General features: G+C 33.8%; 1 protein-coding gene across 1 annotated transcript in view; it reads right to left on the bottom strand.

The window, feature by feature from the left end:
• Window positions 1-22,287, bottom strand: part of DPH6 (diphthamine biosynthesis 6) — a 153,167-nt gene that overhangs the window by 13,322 nt on the left and 117,558 nt on the right. Inside the window, exon 6 of the mRNA XM_054565615.1 lies at window positions 10,788-10,849. Coding sequence (XP_054421590.1) covers window positions 10,788-10,849 — 62 coding nt within the window. The remainder of the gene's footprint in view (window positions 1-10,787; window positions 10,850-22,287) is intronic.

Genomic DNA, 22,287 nt, shown 5'->3' with positions numbered 1-22,287 from the left:
TATAAATCCCTGCTGATAAGTCTTCTCTATTTTGTTATTTCTTACCCAAAATTGCCTGGCCCATCTCTAAAGGCCCATTATGATTGGGTCCTAAAATCCCCACGTTACTTGTTTCTTATTAATCTACCAAGACAAGCTCTTCTTTTCTTTTAAACCAAGTTCCTCATTGTACCTGCATGTCTTCTTGCCAAGGTATTTTCATTCATATTGATTCACTTTGTTGCCGTCACCCATGTAAATTTCACCCAATCCTCCAAACCAGTTTAAGTATTAACCTTTCCATGAGATCATCCTTAGCCACTCCAGGCCCTCTGACCATCTTGCGCCTTCCCCCCACCAGCTAGACTCTACATTCCATGAACAATTCCAAATCTTTGGTTTATTTTGTATTCTTGATAGCAATTACCATAGAACTCGGCACATAATAAGTCCTTACCAATACTTATCATTCAATTTAATTAGTGCCACATGATACTGGCAATTAGTTGTTCATCTACAACACACACTCCGGAAAATGTGAGGGATAGGTTCAGAGACATACACTGGAACAGCCACTACCTTGGAGGACCTCCACTTCTCTTTAATGGCAACAATCGACGGACACCACTGCAGGTCAAATTCCATAAAGTACACCTTTAAGAATTGTACTCCCTTCCTCTAAAACCTGCTTTTCTTCGTTGTTTAGATAATTAAATCATCTCTTCAGCAGTCAAAATCTTTCACCATTTGGTTTCAAACTCCTTTTTCAGCTTCTTCTTCCAGTTCTTAAAATATATTACAAACAATCTGGCTCGTTAAAAAACTTATCCATCTTTTAGGTCCAGTATGGTTATCAATTTATCTCAAAATCACTAAGCATTCTCTCCACAACATGTGATTTTTTTTTCATTGAAATGCTAAGGCACATCTTTTTTACTTTTCTTAGAGTACATTTTATAATAGTTATTGGACATCTCAACTATAAAATTTCATATATCCTTCCAACTGAGTTATGTTCAAAATTAAAAATACTCTGTCAAAGATGTTCTGCCTCCTCTTGACTCGCAGGGTCGGTTAAAGTGTTCCTTTCCATAAAGTCAGCACTGTAGAGAGCAAGGCTTAAAAGTCTGTCTCTCTCACTCACAACAGCAAATCAACTTTGGTGAAATTCTCATTCTCTTTTGCTTTTTGTTTAAGTGTTACAAAACAAATGGGACTGCAAATTGTGCTTTGTCAAACCATAAGGAAAAAAGATGAACTTATGTAGAACAGAGCTGGAAACAAATCTTTAAACTTGAAATCTGTGTCACACTCATCCTGGTTTAGCTTTTATAGCACCCAGCAAAGTGGTATGCTCCTTGAGTAGTCAACACACATCTGCTTCCCACTGACTCAGGCTAGAAGTCAGATTTCCCAATTCTATGTGGAGAGTCCTGGAAAAGCAACTAAATCTATACATTCATGATTTTTTATATAATATGGTTTCACTCTTCCATCTAACAAAGTTTTTACTTAGATTAGGAAATGTATTTTTTAAAAAACTTATTTATTTTTAGAGTTTGGGGAAGGAAAGGAGAAAGAAAAGAAGAGGAATATTGATCAGTTGCCTTTGGCATATGTCCTGAATAGGGACGGAATATGCAACCCAGGCATGTGTCCTGACTGGGAATTGAACCGGTGACATTTCACTTTACTGAGTGACACCCAACCAACTGAGCCACGCCAATCAAGGCTAGATTAAGAAATCTTCTGACTAAAGAGTAGCTGTTGCTGGTGAAGATGTTGCTGGTAAATGAATCCATTCATTTACTCTCATTCTCTTCTAAAACCTTACTGGAAAGTCTATCATAAAAAGGCATAAACTCACAAAGATGGAGAGCAAAAGAGAGAAAGTGAGAGAATTAACCAACTTAGCAGAACAAGGTACTCTGAGTCCTAGGCCAACAGGGGAGAATACAGAGGACCAACCCAAAGGACACAGTGGAATAACTCCTTCCTCTAAAACAGCAGGGCGAGGAATCGGCGACACCAGGTACATCTACAAGTGAAGGGGAAATGAAAAGGGAACCAAAATAAGAAGGGTTGACTGGCAGTCTATTTAACAAGCAGAGAGATCCCTAAATCCCTTCCCTCTTGAACGGTAACTGCCTCCCTTCCACCTGGCAGAACACTGGAGGTTCATTCTCCGCAGAACTGGCCTGAGAAAAACGAGACACACCTGAGGGCAGAGGCACTACACTATAATAAGAATAGAGGGATTCAAGTAATGTACGCACACAGATTCTGAGAATTCTACCTGTTTTCCCTGATCAACTCCAAGAAAAGAAAAATGCAACATGCCTTCACTTCCACATGAGACTAGAGAATCCCTTTTTGGGGGAATCTAACCAGCTCCAATTAAATGATCCAGGTTCACCTCCCTATAGTGAAACTCAAGGTCAAAAAGCCCCATCTACATACCTTGTGATGATATAAAAATGTTAGGCCCTACTTTAAAATATGGGTCGAACACCAAAGATTAGCAAAACAAAAAAAAATCTCTAAAATGAAAACTAGAGACCAAAACAAGCAATGTAAAACAAACAAACAAACACACCCAAAAACAAACAAACAGACTATGCAGGGAAGAAGAAAACTAAAAGAAAAATTAAAAAAAGGAACAAAAAAGATATTATAGTAAAGGTAGAGTATTACAGATTTTAAAAAAGACATTCAGAGAAAATCTGAGCTTTTAGAAATTAAAAATATGATAGGAGAAAACTCAATTGAAAGGTTTGAAGGTAAAATTAAGAAGTTCTCCCAGAAAGGGCAAAAATGAATTAGTTAAAAATTAGGAGAAAAAAGTGTGCAGTTAAAGGAAAATGGAGGGGAGATAAACGCCAGTGAATCAGTTCAAGAGAGTTTCCCAGAACTAATATTTTCAAACTGAAAATTCTACCTATCCCAGCACAATGGATAAAAACATACACATCCAAGTCATGGCACGGAAGATTTCACAATTCTAGGGGCAAAAGAAATAGCTTATATACTCTTAGAGAGGTGATGGAGAAAGAAAAAATTAAGGTCACACATGAACAGTCAGGAATGAGAATGACTTTGGGCTTCTCAGCAGCATACCAATCTGTCAGGAAAGAAAACAATGCTTTTAGGATCCAGAAGGAAAATATTCAAAAATGGAATTCTATGACTGGCTAAAGAACCGATCAAATGTGATAAAAGAATATAGACACTTATACATATGCACAGTGTCTCAAAAATTTATCTCCCATGAATTCTTTCTTAAAAATTTTCCAGAGAATGTGCTTTACACAAATAAGAATTAACACAGAAAAGAAAGGCACTGGATCCAGGACACAAGGGCTCCAACAGAGAGAAAAGATAAAGAGATCTTCAGAACTCTGGTGAGAAGGCAGGGTGACAGCCTTGTTACTGGCATAGATGGAAACTGGCCCAGAGTACACCAGGTCCGAAGGTCCTGGAAAAGGCTTCTACAGGGAGAGGGAACTGAAAAAAATTAATATGTTTGAACATCTGCAGAAGAGTTTAGAAAACTGGTCATGAATATAGCATTGAATTAGTGGTAAGTACATAGAGTACTAAATAAATGGAGAACAGGCAGTTATTAGTTCAAAGGAAAAAATAAAAAGTTGTACAGGAAAGGTTATTACCAGAGTTTATTATGTAACTCAGCTGTGAACTGGGCTTTCATAGTTATGGTAATGTAAACGCTGACTACTGACCTAACTGGAATTGCAATATAATCATATGGGAAGATGGAAGGAGGGAAAGAGTACACAAATGTGATGGAGGCAAAGGGGAATAGAGACAGCTAAGTCTGCATACTCTAGAGTGGGAAGTCAATAAATATGGCTACGAGCGGGGGTGGGGGGGAGTGATTGTAAAGTACTAATTAATCCAAACATGTAATTTAGAGGCATGGAAGTAAATATCAAAATAACCAGCTTTAAGAGATGAAAGTCCAATGGTTTAATGGGAGGAGGAAAAGACTTGTTTCTGTGCCAAAATTTGAAGAACTAGCTTAGAGTATAAATTTTGAAAACCACTGTAAAATATCACAAAAATAGGAATGCTCAAATATTTAAAGTAACAGTTTTAAACCTTTAAAATCTGATGCAACTTTTCAATTAAAATTCATCTCCTTTTTTGAACAATGGGAAAATAATCCAAAGAGGGAGAAACACAAAAGATAAGTAGAATTCATTGTTCATTTATCAAATGATAATTTTAGGAACCTGAAAAAGTTTAAGAAGCAATGGCTACAATTATTCCATAATTACTTTAGATTAATAAATGTACCAAGCTTTAAAGTTGTTGTATTTTTTGATCCAGAAATACACTTCTAGGAATTTATCTAAAGAAAATAATAATCAGAAATATACATATTTATTAAGATGATAATCATATAATCCTAACACTATAATTTTAAAATAACATTTAGAATAATTTAGAAATAACAAATATTTCCAAAAGAAATAATTTGTTAAATTTGTTATGATACATCCATATATAGAATATGCCTATGATGAAATCTACAGAACCATTAATTAATATATTTTCAAAGTAGATTTGGTTACATGGAAAAAGAAGCATGGCATAATGTTAGGGAAAAAAAAAGGCAAATGTGTAGTTCAACCTAATTATGTATATAAAATATGTACAAGAATTTAACTCCGTGAACTTGAAATAATCCATTATGGAATATGTCAACATATTATGAGTGTGCATCATGGGGCAGGAGAACTATGTTTTTAAAAAATATTTGCTTCCCTACATCTTATTATATTTCAAATTTTCAGCAATAGGCAGGTATTTTAAAGTTATTTTTTAAAAAAGGCCATGTATCTCTATTCCTTATTCCTATTTTTCTTTATCATAGATAAACATTTAAAAGTATTTAATGCATATCTTCTGTTCATGTCTTTGCAATGTATTATTATTTTGTGTGCCCATATTTTAATTTATTTCAATGTTGATTTTATTCCATCAGCACTTTGCTGTTATATGCACACTGAATATATTTTTCTAACTGCATACTTGTCCTTCATGATGGGCACTTACCACATTTTAACTACTGGCTGTCCCAGGAACTGACATCCATTTGCCTCCAACAATCCTATCACCACCAAAAATAACCCTGCAAAGACTAGTCTCACTAAAGTTCTCTTATGGGCTGATAGCATTACTACTTTAAGGAGGATACGGATATTTGATCTAGGCATTTCAATATTGCCCTCCACAATGGTAGTGTCAATCTACATTCTTAGAGGGGTTCTATAAATCTCTGCCAACAATTAGCATTATCCAGCTCTCATTTGTGCCAAACTAGTACACAGTAACATCTCGCTGTTGCTTTAATTTGTATTTCTCTGATTACTGAATCAGTTTGAGGATCTCTTTATATCCATATTAGGTTTTGAGACATTCTTTTTCGCAAAGTGTTCTCCACAGCCGTTGCCATTTTTCTGGTAGGATTGCTATCTTACGTCTTGATATATACCAGTTAACCAATCCTTGAGAGTTTTAAATATTACTCCAATTATGTTGTCTATCAGTTTTTTACTTATTTTGTAAAACTTAAAAGTTTCAGAATTATTCTTCAGTAATGGCAAATTTTACTCATAATAGTAAGCATCACTAACATTTATTGAACACTTAGAATGTGCCAGATACTGAGCTAAAGTACCTTACATATCATTCCATTGTTGTTATGTTTACTTTATACATGGGAAACTAACTAGATCAACATTTTGGGTAAGCAATAGAGTCAGTATTTACACCTGGGCTCCTGGATACAGAGGTAACATGCATCTAACCCCATGGGATCTGAATGAACCATGGAAAGGGCTCTTGGCTAAAGGTACTGTCTTCTCTCCACCACTCCTGCCCTTGGGCTCTGTAATTCTCACAATTAAATATTCATTTCTGCAAGGGAAATCATTATATATAAAAAAATTCTCTTAACTAAAAATATTAACTCTTAGATAAAATATTTAAGGGTTAACATATTAGCTAAATTGACTTATTATATTAAAAAGTCATGTTGACCCTCAAGGCACCTTCTCATTTAAAAATAATAATACAGGAATGCAAAGAAGTTGAGAAAACTCCCGCTGAGAAGCTGTGTAGGGCTTTCAACGGCTTACTAGGGCCATGGAGACAAAAATTCTAATTCAGGGCAAACCAGAATGGAGTAGACTTGGTTAGCTCAGGGGTATATGAGAGGTAGCTCAGGAGGTTTGAGGAAGGTGAGCAAAATGGGATCCCCTACCTAATCTCTTTCTCTCCTACCCCTACAAGTTCACAGGTTGTCTGTTTTCTGATTCCACGACTATTCAGGAGAACTGTGTCAACAAATTGAAAAATGAGTATGTGTTTGATCTTTTATCTCACTTAATGAGGTTAATACCATTTTCATAAAGATAAGGAGATATAGGCATGCCTTAAAATCTGATTTATCTTAGGCAATAATGCAGAAGATAGAATTCAAGATAAGTTGAAAAAAATATCCTATAAGTACAGAAAGAAGATGGTGTTTGATGATTCATTTGCTTTTAAATTAGAGTCACTGTTCTCTTGGTACATCAGGCAATTGACTGATTCTCCTTCATGAACATATGCAAAAATGAAAGGAAAAAAGAAGAGAGCAAAAAACTGCAGTAGTGTGAATTAAAATCTAGGTTGTGTCAGATAACTGTTGTAAAAGAAGTGAGAAACAAATTGCTAACTGTAAAAATTTGTTAGGTACTTTATAGAGGGCTCATGGACACATAGATTAGACTATGAAGAAGCTAGGGAAAAAGACACTCAGACTGCTTTGCATAATTCCCTAGCACGTTAAAAAATCATGTTAAAAATATAAAATATTCATTAATATTCATCCATATCCATTTGAGAAATTCTGCCATCCTGAGAAGATACTTGTCAAAATTAGCAAAAATAAGCATACCTAGGTTCTACAGTAAAATTTTTTCAAACATTGCTTTTGTTCTTTCCTCACTCTCCGCCACTCCTGCAACTCCAATTATATGTATGATGTACTTCTCTCTCTTACATCTTTTACAATTATTTCTCTATTATCCATCTTGTATTCTCTGTGCTTCAGTCTTAATATTTTATATCACCGTATCTTCAGTTCTCTGTCTATACAACTCCATCAGATCTACTGGTAAACCCATGTATTGTAATCTTAATTTCAGGTTTTGTAATTTTAAGCTCTAGAACTCTACTTGATTCTTTTATATAAATTCCAAATTGCCCTAAACTACCTCATAGTCCCACCCAATGCCATTATAAAGTCTAAATCTGGTCACTGGATTATATAAATATCCTCTAAGACTGTTTCTATTGTGTGGTTTTCTCTGTTTCAGTTGTCTCATTAGGTCTCCTGATATGCTTGGTCATTTTTGAATGCCTGCTGAAAATTGTATAGGAAATATCTTAGAGGTACTCTGAGGCTCTGAACCGCTTTATCTTTCTCAAGAGAGAAATAAACAGAAAGAGTAGGATCAGGTTTCTTTAATTCATCCTAGGGCTGACATGATTCAGAGTTGGATGCAAGGATTCGCAAGGACTGGACTATTTCCAGTTGCCTTTATTCTCAATGTACAGCCCATTCAAGAGTTGAACTGAACACCTGCAGAGCTAACCAGGTCTACTCCATTCTGGTTTGCCCTGAATTACAATTTTTGTCTCCATGGCCCTAGGAAGCCGTTGAAAGCCCTACACAGCTTCTCAGCGGGAGTTTTCCCAACTTTGCATCCCTGTATTATTATTTTTAAATGAGAAGGTGCCTTGAGGGGAAAGGAGACCATGTTATCGAGGATTTCATTCTCTCTGGAATTTTGGTAATCCAAATTCTCTTGGTTTTTATAATTTTTTAATGCCTTCCAGTATCATTTGTGTTTTAATTTCATATAACTTTTCTAGTTGTTTGTATTGAGAGAGTTTGTCTAATGCAAGTTATTCCATCAAAGGTGAAAATGAGTATCTTCAATATCTAGTAAAAGTAAAAACATTGATACCCTCTAGCCCAGTGTTTCCATTCTTGCATCTTATCCTACAGAAAAACTCATTCATGCTCTAAAAACATAGAGATAATAATGTTCATCTAGCATTTTTTTGTAATAAGACATAAAAAATATAGTCCATAAGTAAAAAAGGCTCAATATATTATTCATGTAATATAACACAATGACGTTGTGGAGACAAATGAGCTGAATTTGTGTGTGTTAAAATGGAAGATGCAAAATAATGTGTATATTGTATTGCAATTTAGGTAAAAATGGATAAATTGTGTGTGTGTGTGTGTGTGTGTGTGTGTGTGTTTATACATATGCAAAAACTGTTTTTGAAGAGTTACATAGAATACAAAAGAGTGGTTGATCTTGTAAAGGAAAGAAAAACTGGGGGCTCAGAAAAACTGAGTAGAAGATTTTTTATTATTTTATAGTGTTTGAATTCATTTTTTACATATTACATGACTGAAATTTATAATAAGCATTATTTAAGAGAAAAATAAAACATAACATGCAAAGTGCTCCTACTAGCAAAGAAGAAAATGGCAGCTCAAAGGAGGTTGGTTTAAGCAAGAAAATCTCACAATATTAATCTCTTAAGCTTAGACTTTAAGGACAGACTGGACTTAGTCTAGTGAAGGAAAGGTAAGTAGAGAAGGAAAGTGGAACATGAAGGCATAAGGGGATACTCACCTCCATGGAAACCATGAATAGTCCTAATTGATGAAAGAGAGGGTAGGTGTATGAGACTGGCTATCTTACAAGCCTCATTTTCCCCAAGGAAAGACTGTGTTATATGTTAAGAATTGTAAGTTTTATTTTGAACCAAACATTTATAATGACTCAAAAGTTTGTAAGGAAAGTATAATATGATCATATTTGCAATTCCCATACTTTATGATAGCAGTACTGTGGACCTTGGAATGAGAAGGGGTACGATGGGAGGGAGACAGACTTATGTGCTGTAAGATTGCAGACACTAATACAGTGACAATAAAGATTAAAAGGGACAGATAAGATATTAAGGGAAGTAAGAGAGCTTGGGCCTCATTCAGGAATAATGGAGATGTCTTAGTACAATTCATTCTTTTTGGTTTGGACAGCTGAGTAGACAACGGGACTCTACTGTCAAGAAAGAAATGTTCAGTTCTGCAGTTGAGGTTGAGGTGCTTGAGGACATCTAAGAAAGGCAGGTGTCTAGAGGCAGCTGAACACACATGTCTGGGGCATATGAAAATGAGGGAAGAACAGACTTAATTGGCATAAAAATAAAATTGGTAGTTGAAGTCATAGGGGTATTGAACATCACCACAGGTGGCATTTTATGGATGGAACTGCAGCATATAAGGGAGTATATATGATAAGCCCCAAAAGTGAGCTAAGAAAGCACTTGGAAAGGTTTCAGGAGTAAGTAGTATTGTAGAAGCCAATGTGTTGCTGGTATTGAGGAACCCGAAGATGATGTATTTCATCAATGTTTTGGAATTGCCTAGTGCTTGTTTAAAGATGTGAACATAATTATAACGCTGGCCATAGAACAAACTGTTGTAAGCCCAATCACAGGAGCATGGGAAGCAACCATGTCTATTAGATAGACTTAAATAAATGACAGCAAATTATCTAGAAATCAAAGATAATTTGCCATAATTATATAAGCATTTCATTTTTATTTTAATCTTTACTATTTGCCTGGTACATATTAGGTGCTTAATAATGCATAATGAAAGAAGGAATGCATTAACATTTTTGGGATTTCTAAGCATTTGGTACATATTGATAAATCACAAAACAATCAAATACAAGTAACTCAAAGGAAATGTGAAAGCCATAATTTTAGTGACGTGTAACTGCTGACAACTAACATCATAGCAATGGTATTATGCGGATGAATTAAAAGCATGGGAGGGGAGATGATAACATTAAAGGAGACCAGTTCTTTCATAAAAGTAAGGTGATTTTTTTTCCCATCATGATTGTGGAATTAAAAACTCCAATAATTATACTATTCTAGTTCATGAAACACGGCCATACTTTTCATAACATTTGCCCCAAAACTCCAGGAAAATATAGGTAAAGGTAGGTTTATAGTTGTAACAGGCAAAGGCAAAGGTAGATTTATAGTTGTAATACAAATAATACAATAATTAATAAATACTAATGCAAAAGTAAACTGTGTTCCACGTTCTCACAACTATAAACCTACTTTTACCCATACTTATATAGTGCAGTTAGTAGAAAATAGTGAAAATAACTAAATTTTTCTTCAATGTTTAGAACATATTTAGGATTTGACAATGATAAGGGCTAAGCAATTGTTACTTACAATCTTGGGATAATTCCTTTACTACTCTGAAAATTAATTTTCTAATAGGTAAAACAGAAGAGGTTAAATTAGACAGTCTCTAAAGGAAGTTTCTACTCACATTTCTGATGGGGGAAAAACATCTAACCACAAAGACTATCAGATATTTTAGGAGTGTAGGACTTTTTGTATAGCATAAAATGTCCATTTTAATAAAAATAAACTTTCTGACAGAACAGTTTCCTCAGATATACCTTACTTTTTTAATCAGGCCAACCAGATGGCAATAATTTTGATAATTAATTTTAGACATTTTCATACCCAGTAGAAGTTGAAGTTTTCACAACAATATGTCACAAATGTACGAGTTTTTCCAGAATAAAATTGATTTCATAATTATCATTACAAGGCACTATTTTTCCACCCCTCAGGGGCCTATATTTTGAGAAACAAGTAGTATAAATTCCTACCTCTAAGAGATAAGGTTCCATTTCATCCAGGGACTTTCCAAGATGTTTATCTGGATTTAAACCTGCCAAGAAAGTTTATATTTTAAAAATAAATATCTGATTAAAAGTTTAAAGACATATTCCCCTCCTCTCACCTAGGAAACCAGTATGTGTGTATTTTAAATTTCTTTGATCCTAAAATAAAATGTACTTTGCTAATATTTACTTTGCTATTCTCCTTGGGCAACTGTTATTCTTGGTCCTGAAAAATGTTTCCTTCCAATTCATTTCAATTGCATTGTGTCAACTACCAGATGCTTTGTTTCAACTTGTTTTTCCATTTTTGAGGAATTGTAATTAGGATAGAAAAAAAGCAAGTATCATTTCAAAGATGTAATTGTTAACCTGTCCAGTTACTCTCTTTCCACCAGCTTAAAAATTTTTTTTTATTTATTGATTTTAGAGAGAGATAGAAATGAGGTGGGAGGAAAGAGAGAGAGAGAGAGAGAGACCGATTTATTATTCCACTTTTTATGCATTCATTGGTTGATTCTGATAGGGGATCAAACCTGTACACTTGGCATATTGGGATGACATTCTAACTAACTGAGCTACCCAGCCAGAGCCACACTACCCGCTTTTCATTTCAATGTTTAAAATGAGTAAATAAATGAAATACTTTGAAACAAACATCCATGCTACCACCCAGATTTAACAAGTATTAACATCTTGCCATATTTCTTCTACAACTATTTCTTAAAAAAATAAACAACACAATTACAATAGAATTTCACAGTATGTCTATCCCTAATCAATCTACTTTCCTTTCTCTTTCCTACATGGATAACCACTTTTCTGAACTTGGTGAATTACTTTCCAACTGTGCTTCTATAACTTTATTACAAATTGTGTATGTATGCATCCAAAACAATATTTGGAATTGCTCATGCACATTATATTTTTTTCATGAATGATACAATTTTTAACTTTTTTTTCCAATTCACAATGTTCATGAACAAATCAACAAATAACAAGTGCTGGTGAGGTTGTGGAGAAAAGGGAACCCTAGTGCCCTGTTGGTGGGAATGCAGACTGGTGCAGCCACTGTGGAAAAGTTTGGAATTTCCTCAAAAAGCTAAAAATGGAACTGCCAAAATTTTGACCCAGCAATTCCACTGCTGGGATTATACCCCAAGAATCCCAAAACATCAATTCGAAAGAACCGATGCACCCCAATTTTCATAGCAGCACAATTTACAATAGCCAAGTGCTGGAAGCAACCTAAGTGCCCATCAATAAATGAATGGGTCATAAAACTACGGTACATTTACGCAATGGAATACTATGCAGCAGAAAGAGCTACTACCCTTAGTGACAGCGTGGATGGAACTGAAGAGCATTATGCCAAGCAAAATAAGCCAGACAGTGAAAGACAAATACCATATGATCTCATCTGTAAGTGGAACCTAATCAACAAAACAAAGAAGCAAGGAAAATATAACCAGCAACATTGAAAGAAAAAACAAACTGACAGTAATGAGATGGAAGGAAGGAGGTGGGTAAGGGGAAAAAGAAGGGGAAGCATCAAATCAAGGAGCATGTATAAAGGACCCATGGGCAAAGCCAAAGTGGGGAAGGATTGAGGGTGGGAAGTGGGGAGGGGTGGGGCAGGAAAAAGTGGTGGCGGAAAAATGGAGACAAATGTATTTGAACAATAAAAAATTAAAAAAAGAAACAAATAAATGTTAATGAGATTTACTTATATTGATTACTGTGTCTCTGGTCCATCCAATTTTACTGTTGTATTATATACCATTATATGGATATATCAGAATTTACTTATCTACTCTCCAATGGGTACTGGCTTGTTCCTTTTTTTTCTTAATCATTTTTTAATTTTCAATGACAGTTGACATACATTATTATATTAGTTTCAGGTGTATTGCTTGTTTCTAATTTGTATTTTGCCACTAGTACCTTCTATGCTTCAGGGAATCGTTTTTCTGTGAAATTACTGTGATACATGAGAATACACACACACACACACACACACATATATATAAAATCTTTAGTTTATTAGATATTGTCAAATTGCTTTCCAAAGCACTCTTATCCAATTTGTACTTCCACTATCATAAAAATATAATTTTGATTTAACACATGTAAAAATAACTCAATGTTGACAAAGTTTTAACTTTTGTAATCTGAGACATGTATGCATGTGGATACACGTATATGTACATATATGTATTTTACATTATATAGATCTATAGATACTGCTTTAGATACTGGTTTTATTATTCATTTTCTGATTACTATTAAAAGTAAGCACTTGTTCATATTTTACTTCCCATTCATTCAGGTTTTCACTTCTGTGACTTGCTTATTAAAATCATTTGCCCATGTTTATTGTTTTATCTTTTATTTCGTAATACCTAGTTCTTGATATATGCTGAATGCCAATCTTTCATCATTATATACATTAATATCTTCTTAATCAGTGGCTTCTTATCACACACTTTATTTTTAAATTGAGGGAGGGTCTTTAGATAAACATGAGCTTTTTATTTTATAGTAGTCAGAGGTATTGTTATTTTAAATTTGTCTCCTTTGTATTGTAATAAACCTTTCCTTGTCCAAGGTCATAATGTTAGTCCTTTATATTTTATTTTCAGTTTTAAAATTTTGCTATTCACATTTTGATCTTTAATCCATGTAGAGTTTACTTTCAGCTATCCATATGGAGTATTATAACAGGGTCTCTAATTTGTGGATAGTAACTACTGTTTATGGAATCCCTTCCCTAATGAGGCACTAATGTACATGCCACCTCTGCCAAACACAGTTTCCATACATATGAAAGTCTATGTCATGTCACCTATAATATTACTTTGGCATCACTAGTGCAATATATTGTACAAGTATCTGTTTTAATCTATACTAGAGATGTTATTTGGCCAATAACAGACTTGAATCAAAACCCATAATTCCAGAGGTTACAACTTCTAGTTATCTTTATATTAGATTAGCAAGAGTGTTTGCTAATTAACCTAATGGCTGTTAGAAATTATTTTCCTTGTGAAATTTATTGGGTTGGCCAATAAGTTCTTTTGGTTTTTTCCATATGATGGCTCTAAAAGTGCTTAGTTTTTAACTTGATTCAGTTAGTTAGACTGTATTGTTGGATTGTATTGTGACAGCAGTCATATCAGCATGTATTTTAAAAAACTGATCAAAATTGTTTTTGCGTAGCCAGTTTAATATTGAAGATGAAAGAAAGTATGCAATGTTTGCAGCATATTATGCTTTATTATTTCAAGAAAGGTAAAAATGCAACTGAAACACAAAAGATTTGTGCAGTGTATGGAGGAGGTACTGTGGTGGATCGAATGTATTAAAAGTGGTTCGTGAAGTTCGTGCTGGGGGTTTCTCGCTGGACGACGCTCCACAGTCAGGTAGACCAGCTGAAGTTGACGGCAATTAAATTGACACATTAATTGAGTACAATCAGTGTTACACCACAGGGGAGGTAACTGACATAATACCCAAATCAATAAAGTTATTGGTGAAAATGGAAAAGTGTCTTTTATTTTATGGAAAAAACCATATGGACTTTTTGGCCAACCCAATATTTATTTTAAAAACAAATTATATAGTAGTTACTAGGTCCAAGGAACTACACACAAGTTACAAGTACTCTACAAATATTAACTAATTAAATTATCAAACAATCCAATCAGTAGGTACTATTATGGTCCTCACTTAACACGTGAGAAAACCAAGGCACAGAGAAGTTTAGTGATTCTTCAAGGCCACCCACTACCAAGAGGTAAAATCTGGATTCAGACCCGGGCAGTCTGGCTGTGGGGTCCATGCTTTTCTTTAACTACCATGCTATGCTGTTTCTTATGTTGGGTAAAGGATGTTTCCACCTATACCTCATTTGTTCAGATTTGTTTACTGTTTTTATGATCCTGCTTCTTAAATCTGTTTATTAGAGTATGAACAAACACCAAATTTTATAAATACTTTGTCCATATCTATGAGATTTGTTCCCCAATATCTTCACCAATACTAAATCTTATTATAATAAATTTAAAACTTTTGCCAGTCTGATTAAAAAATTGATATTTATCTTACTGATATTTGTATATCTTTGCCTTTCTATGACTGAGGTTTAACATGTATTTCATATATTTATGGTCAGATTTATACTCTTTTTTTTTTTTTGCTGTAAATTGATTGTTCAGTCTTTGACCATTTGTCTGATAGACTACTCATCCTTTTTGTATAGTATTGGAACACTTCTAAACCAAAGCTATTAGTCTTGTGCTTATCAGCTGTGTTTTTTCTAGGGTTGCCATTTGTTTTATGAATTTGCTTACTGCAGAATACTTTACTGGTTATTGGTGTTTTTTCCTGATAGATCCTGTCAGATATTTAGCAATTCTGGGAGTCTCTTCAAAGTGCCAGCTATTTGTTGTTTTTTCAATGTTTCAATTTCAAAAATGCTATTGTTACTTTTATCACTTCCTTCTTCTTTGTATTTATTTTATGGACTTAATAGTGTTTGGTTTCCATAAACCATCAGTTTCTAATAAAGGGTGGTACCACTTTCCATTACAATTTTGGTTTTAAAAATTTCTTATAATTCTGTCAGTTTTGTCTTATATATTTGGCAGCTAGGTTGTTATGTGTATACAAATTCCTAATTTCTAATAGTTCTTGATGGGATTATTCCTTTTATCAAGAAGTCACAGTGACCTTTCTTCTCCATGATTTTTATCTTATATTTTATTTGTCAACATTACAACACTAGCTTTCTTTTGTTAATATTTTCCCATCATTTATTCTCAAATTTCCTGAGTTTTAGATGTCTCTTGCAAATTATATATAATTGGATTAAAAATTTATCCTATTTTATAAATACAATTAACTCTAAAGAATTGAGATTACCTACTTTACATTTTTTACATTTTACATTGTATGTTGGGACCTGTTTCTATGATCTTATTGTGGATTTTCTGTTACACTAAGTTTTATACATATTTTTCCTTTGCTGTTTTTTGCCTCATATCGGATTGAAAAGTAGTTATGTCTGTTTTCTCTGCTGATTAGAAGGCTGTAGACTGTATTTCTACTAATTCAGTAATCACCTGTAATTTTTATTTTTTATCCTCACCTGAGGACATACTCATTGACTTTTAGAGACACAGGAAAGGAGGGAGAGAAAGAAGAGGAGAAACATCAGTGCAAGAGGGAAAACATTAATCGGTTGTCTCTCATACATGCCCAGATGGGGACTGAACTTGCAACCTAGGCATGTGCCCTGATCGAGAATTGAACCTGCAACCTTTTGGCTTAGGGATGAGGCTGCAACTGAGCCACACCAATCAGAGCAACTCTTGTAGTTTTTAACCTACATTCAAAACCACAGTATTTTAGTCTAAATATATTATCTAAAATTTTATAAGTCTTAGAATATAAATCTAAGAATTTATGTTAGCCTCCCTTTGACGATGAAAAATTGTTTTATCGAGATGCTAAATAAGCTCCACAATTCTAGTTGTTATTGTGTTAAATTTTAGTGCCATCATTTTGTGCAAGAGATATTATGTTTACCAACATATTTTACAATGTTTATGCTCATCATTCTCATTCATTTCTTCTGGAATTCAATCTATTTCTAATCTGAAGCCCATTCTTGATTTTTCACTGAAGATCTGAGAATGGTAACCTCTTCCAGTTTTGTCATGTCTGATAATGTCCTATTTCACTCTCATCATTATATAATAAGTTAGTTGTAAAATATTAGTTCTTCAACCATTAATTGTTTCTAATGAGATATATGCTGCGAGTTTAATAGTGGTTCCCATATAAGGAATCTTTATGTTCTCTGTACCGAATTATATGATTTCCAATTTACCTGTAACATTCTGTAATTTTAACACAATTTGTCTGAGCATAAGTTTTCCTGTAATTTATACTGCAGAGCACCTAATATGCTCTTTCAATTACAAAGCACCTACCTTCAGGGGTGGCATATTTTCAACTATTTGTAAACACTGTTTTTCTGCCTTTTCTTCCATTTTTTTCTGTAAGATCTAATACACAAATACTGTGATTTCCAAACATCCTCTGTATTTTCAAACTGCTCTTGCATTTTTATTTTTCTCTCTCTATGCTGCTTTCTGGGTGAAGTACTTTTTCCTGCTTCATTCATTCTCTCTGACTTGGCTCTGCTAGAGTTTATTCTGGCCACTGAGGTTTTTAAATGACTGTGTTTCATGTCCAAAATCTCTATTTAGTTACTCTTCACATCACACTATTGCTGTTTTCATTCTGGGCAATTTATTCTTCTAACCGATTGCTTTTTCTTTAATGGGTATTATGTTTTCCTTTATCTCTTCGAGGTTCTCCCATATAGGGAGCACTTTCAGTGTCCTTTCCCCATAGATTTACAATCTCCCACACTTCCCTTCCAATTCCTTGATTTTCATATACATATCACATTATACACATTATAACATTATAGTCACACATTATAAACATATCACACTCAGCATTCAGGCACTAGGTTACACATCATTTAAACCATTTTAAAAGTTTTTCATGATTGAATCTAAGAATTTATGTTTTGCATTCTCTATAAAGATCAGGGAGTAAATAAATGCCCATCTAAAAAGCATGAAAGGGAATGTAAGGGCATATACTTTACAAAGATGGGAACTGAAAGATCAAACTGATGATCTTCCCATTGCTCTTGCAGTCTTTTAATTCATTGTAGAATCATCAAACCCCAGTTCAGAAATGTTAAAGAACAGAAATAGCTATTTCATCTCATTTCAGAGATGATTGTATTCCATGATGGATAAAGTAATTTGGCTTGTCTTTAGATGAGTCAGTAAAATATGTAAACATAAGCCACACTGGGTACAGTTTTTCCACATGAATCTGTGATCATCATATAAGTACATGTTTGTAAAAATTGGGGACCTCCTGATCATTCTCCATATGACATGCATTTCAGATTGTTTCTATAAAATACAGTGTGGGGAGAAAGCAGGTTTACTGTTGTGACTATACAAAGCACACAATTTATTTTTGTATTATTATTTATTACTTATTGTATTATTTTCCATATGAACCAACTGTAAACCTACTTCTGTCCCACCCTGTATTTTCTTGGATGAGGTCCAGAAATTTTCTAGCAATTCGAGCTACGGTTCTTGAAAAATCAACGGCTTGAAGCCATCCTGATCTCTGAGATCTCTTCTCAATCAGTTAAAACTATTATATGTGGGACAATGTTAGTCAGGGACGTGGTAGAAAGAGTATCCAACCTGCCCCAGGATATATTCAGGTATGAAACTTTTTTCAAGAAAGTCTTAACTGCTTAAAACACTGATGATTCCGTAACTATTAAACTACATGCAAATAAAATCTCTTTGTAGCTAATTTTTATAAGTAAAATGAATAGTTAAATATGTAATTTTCTTACACTTCACTTTTTTCCCCCACAAGTTTCCTTATTTGGAAACTCTTAGCATTCATTGCATGCACAGTCTATGTAATATTTACTTTCTCTAAATGGAACAAGACAATTATTAAAATAATTTTAAAACAAAGATCTAGAGAAACAGATCACTTTAACATTAAAAACTGTTAGCTTATTTATAACCATGAACTCAAAGATGTTAGTCTTTCATCTCATGCATTTTGGTTTTGGTATTTTCTAACTATTTGATACCATGGAGAATTCTGACATCCAAGATTCTTCATAGTAGCGAATGAAAGGTCAGGGTCAGATTAGCATCAGTAAAATATGTTTATCATTGGAATTATTTTTTAATTTTTATGCTTAAAATGGTTTAGACAAAGATATTTTCAATAATGAAGTCAATGTTTGAGTTAAAATTTAACTCAATGAGTGGCTCCCATATAAGGAATCTTTATGTTCTCTGTACCGAATCATATGATTTCCAATTTACCTGTAACATTCTATAATTTTAACACAATTTGTCTGAGCATATGTTTACTGTAATTTATACTGCAGAGCACCTAATATGCTCTTTCAATTACAAAGCACCTACCTTCAGGGGTGGCATATTAGGGAGTTAAAATTTAACACACAGCTTAGACAACACAAAAAACTTACCAGTTTAATTTACTGGTTTTACAAACAAGAATCCATTTATATTTTTAAGCACAACTACAAAAATGATGCTAATATACCGATATATTTGTTCTCAAGTGATTCTATGCAATAGAATCATTTTAAAGTAAAAATGACAATACCTCAGTAATTTTTAAACCCATCTTACACATTCATTCAACTTTTTAAAATGTCTTTATTGATTTTAGGAAGAGGGGAAAGGAGAAAGAGAGAAACATTAATGTGAGAGAGAAGCATTAATTGGTTGTCTCCCATATGTGCCCTGACCAGGGATTGAACCTGCAATCTAGGTATGAGCTCTGATCAGGAATCGAACCCCCAACCTTTTGGTGTACTAAATGATGCTCCAACTAACTGAGCCACCTGGCCAAGGCCATTCATTCAGTTTTTAAGTAGCAGCCTTTTAACTGGAAAATGCAGCTAGTCCAATAGGCATAATTGTCTCTTTCTTTAAATTAATCCTTGTATCCAGACCCAAAACAATTTCAGTATAATTTGAAAGTCTCTCTCCTAGTTTTTGTAATGTCATCATTTCCATTTTATTTTATATAAAACTGTATTTATGTTAAAACCCCGTGAGGGACTGTGAAAAGTTTATGAAAAACCCACGATTGTCCACGGACTTTTTCAATGCAATTCAACTTTCCCCAAGAGCTTCAATTTTATTCCTGTGCTTGAAAAAGATAGTTCATTTTTAAAATTCATTCGATTTAGGTGCCTCTTTTCTAGAAGCCTGGGTCATGAATGGATATAAAATGTACTTCACCAAAACCTAGCCATCTGTTCACCTTCCCTCCTGAATCAGCCAGCTGTGGAACGTGAGCCTCAATGTTTCTCTCTCTCTTATGAAAATCTTTATAATCACTGAGATGATTACATTATTAATATTGATATATCAATATCAAGAAATATCAATATTAACAAAGATGATTACAATCCATAGAACCCAGGATGATGTCAAATTTAGAGCACATTTTAACTCAAATATATAAATAAGTTATTTTACGTTAGTAACAAAATTTTCCCCAAAGTGCAGAAAAAATTCACTCTAAATCCTGACACCTAATCATTTAATCACATCTTACAGACATTCCTTGATGAAAGCAGGGTGGATGAATAAACCCACAACAAAACCTAGGCACTGAATAACTCCATGCAGAATTAAGAAATTAATTAGAAGAAGAACCATAATTTGCAGAGCTGACATCTATTTTACTTTACTCGCATGTATCAATGGGAAGCAATTACAATTCAATTAAAATAGTCAATTTTATTACTTTACTGACTGACCTTGAAGTTAATGCCTGTTTTATTTAATTGCATCATCTATGAATAAATGTTAGCCCTATGATGTTATGCCCCATTATTTTCAATGCATTTTTCAACTTCTCAACTGAATTATATCAGTCAATTTATTATCTACTGTCATGGAGGCAAGTGGAGGTTTATTTCTTCAGGACAGCCCAATATATGATATGAGAGAAAGATCACAAAATGTTTGATAATGCTATTTTTAACAGAGTCAAGTAAAATGAATTGTGTCGCCATTTCAGCTTTGTAGCTTAGACTTTTACTAAAATCAGTAGGTGATATTAGAAAAGGTATAATCACTCTGAGAAGTAATTTCCAGTCTGCCTATAATTCCTGATTAATTCAATGCAGACAGGAATGGAATATCCCATGTATCTTTGAAAGTTCACACACACACACACAAGCACGCACGCTTACAAATCTCTTCTTATTTCTACCTGGCTCACTGGCCACCAGAACCAGTTGGTTCCATTTGAAAAGCTCTCATGGTTTTGTTGATAAATATGAGTGTTTTTTTCTGTTCCTAGACTCTGGTTGAGCACACTGCTATTCTACAATTGAGAATTTAAGAAACAAAATGACTAAATTAGTGTTTAAGAGAACAGATAAGAAAGACTATATAATCTCTAAAGTAAAAATGAGCTCACATATTTTGAAAGTTGACTATTTGGGGAAATTTTTAATTTAAATTTCCAGGTTTTTTAAATTTCTACAATTAGACCACTAAATGCTTACTTATCTTAGAGGTTATGTTAGGACCCATCTCAACATGTAACTGGTTTCTGAAATCTATGAACTGTTCATTTAGTGTAAGTAACAAAAGAGACTCAGGACCTTTATGGATTTACTTTTAAGATCCATGGCATCCATGAAATGAACAATCAATAAATCATATGAAGTATAATTGTGCAGTTAATGATAACCAATACTTTTTGGTGATAGCCCAAATTGTCCTTTTTTTAACCTTAAAAAATACTACAGTTTTAACATGTAAAAAATAAAAAGTAAAATATATGTTGCAAACAAAGAAATTTTTAAAAAGGCGAATTTGATACATTTATTTTAGAAATATCTTCCTAATCTTTCATATTATTTTTCAACATGATGAGTACTGAAAACTGAAAGAATGGGCAACCTGAGTATGCAGTGTTTGAAGGGGTGAAAGTTGAGGTTCAAAAGTGGCAAAAACCAGATCCTACAGATCTTGTGTTTCATTTTAAAGAATTCATACTTGAATGTAAGGTCACAGAGAAGACAGAGAAATTCTAAGCAGAGGAATGACATGATCTAATTTGACTTTTGGAAAGATCGTTCCTTGGCAGGAAACAAGACTGAATTAGAAGGTAAATAAAGGGGCTGCTGCAATAGTTAGTGAGAGAGCATATAATAGACAAGGCAATAGGTAGGAAAGGAAGACAACAGATTTGAGAACAACGTATAGGAAATAGAATATATAGTAATTGCTGATGCACTGTGTATGAGGGATACAGGAAAGCAAAGAGGCAAGGATAACTCTCAGGTTTCTGACTCTTGATTGACTTAAAAGATGGTGGTACCAAACACCATTTATTTCAGACATAGAAGAAATAGAACAGAAGAAAGCTTGGGGCATGTGTTTGAGGTTCCAGTGAATCACCGGAGAAGAGGTATCTAATTGGCAATTAGGTATACGGAGCTACAGCCCAGCACAGAGGTCTGAGCTGGAGATACTAATATAGAAATAGAAGCCATGAGATAAAATTACTCAACAAGAATATGTAAAAAGCAAGAAGAGAAATACAGGAAAGAGCTTTGATGAATACCAACTTTTAATGGACACTGTAAGTCAGAGAGCTTTCCAAAATGCAAATCTGACTTGGTTATTTTTATTTTAAAATTTTTAAATCATACTCCTGGGAAAGATAGTTATGTGAGCACTAGCATCTAATTCGTTTCTTCCTGTGATGGTTAATGTTATGTGTTAACTAAAGTGGGCCATGGAGTGCCCCGATTAAACACTGTTTCTGTGCAAGCCTGTGAATGTGTTTCCAGAGA

The sequence above is a fragment of the Pteronotus mesoamericanus genome, unplaced genomic scaffold, assembly GCF_021234165.1.
Source record: "Pteronotus mesoamericanus isolate MK-2021 breed Mesoamerican mustached bat unplaced genomic scaffold, CSHL_Meso_final contig_164, whole genome shotgun sequence".
Taxonomy (NCBI): domain Eukaryota; kingdom Metazoa; phylum Chordata; class Mammalia; order Chiroptera; family Mormoopidae; genus Pteronotus; species Pteronotus mesoamericanus.
The sequence above is the reverse complement of the archived record's forward strand: the minus strand, read 5'-3'. Positions and strand labels throughout refer to the sequence as shown.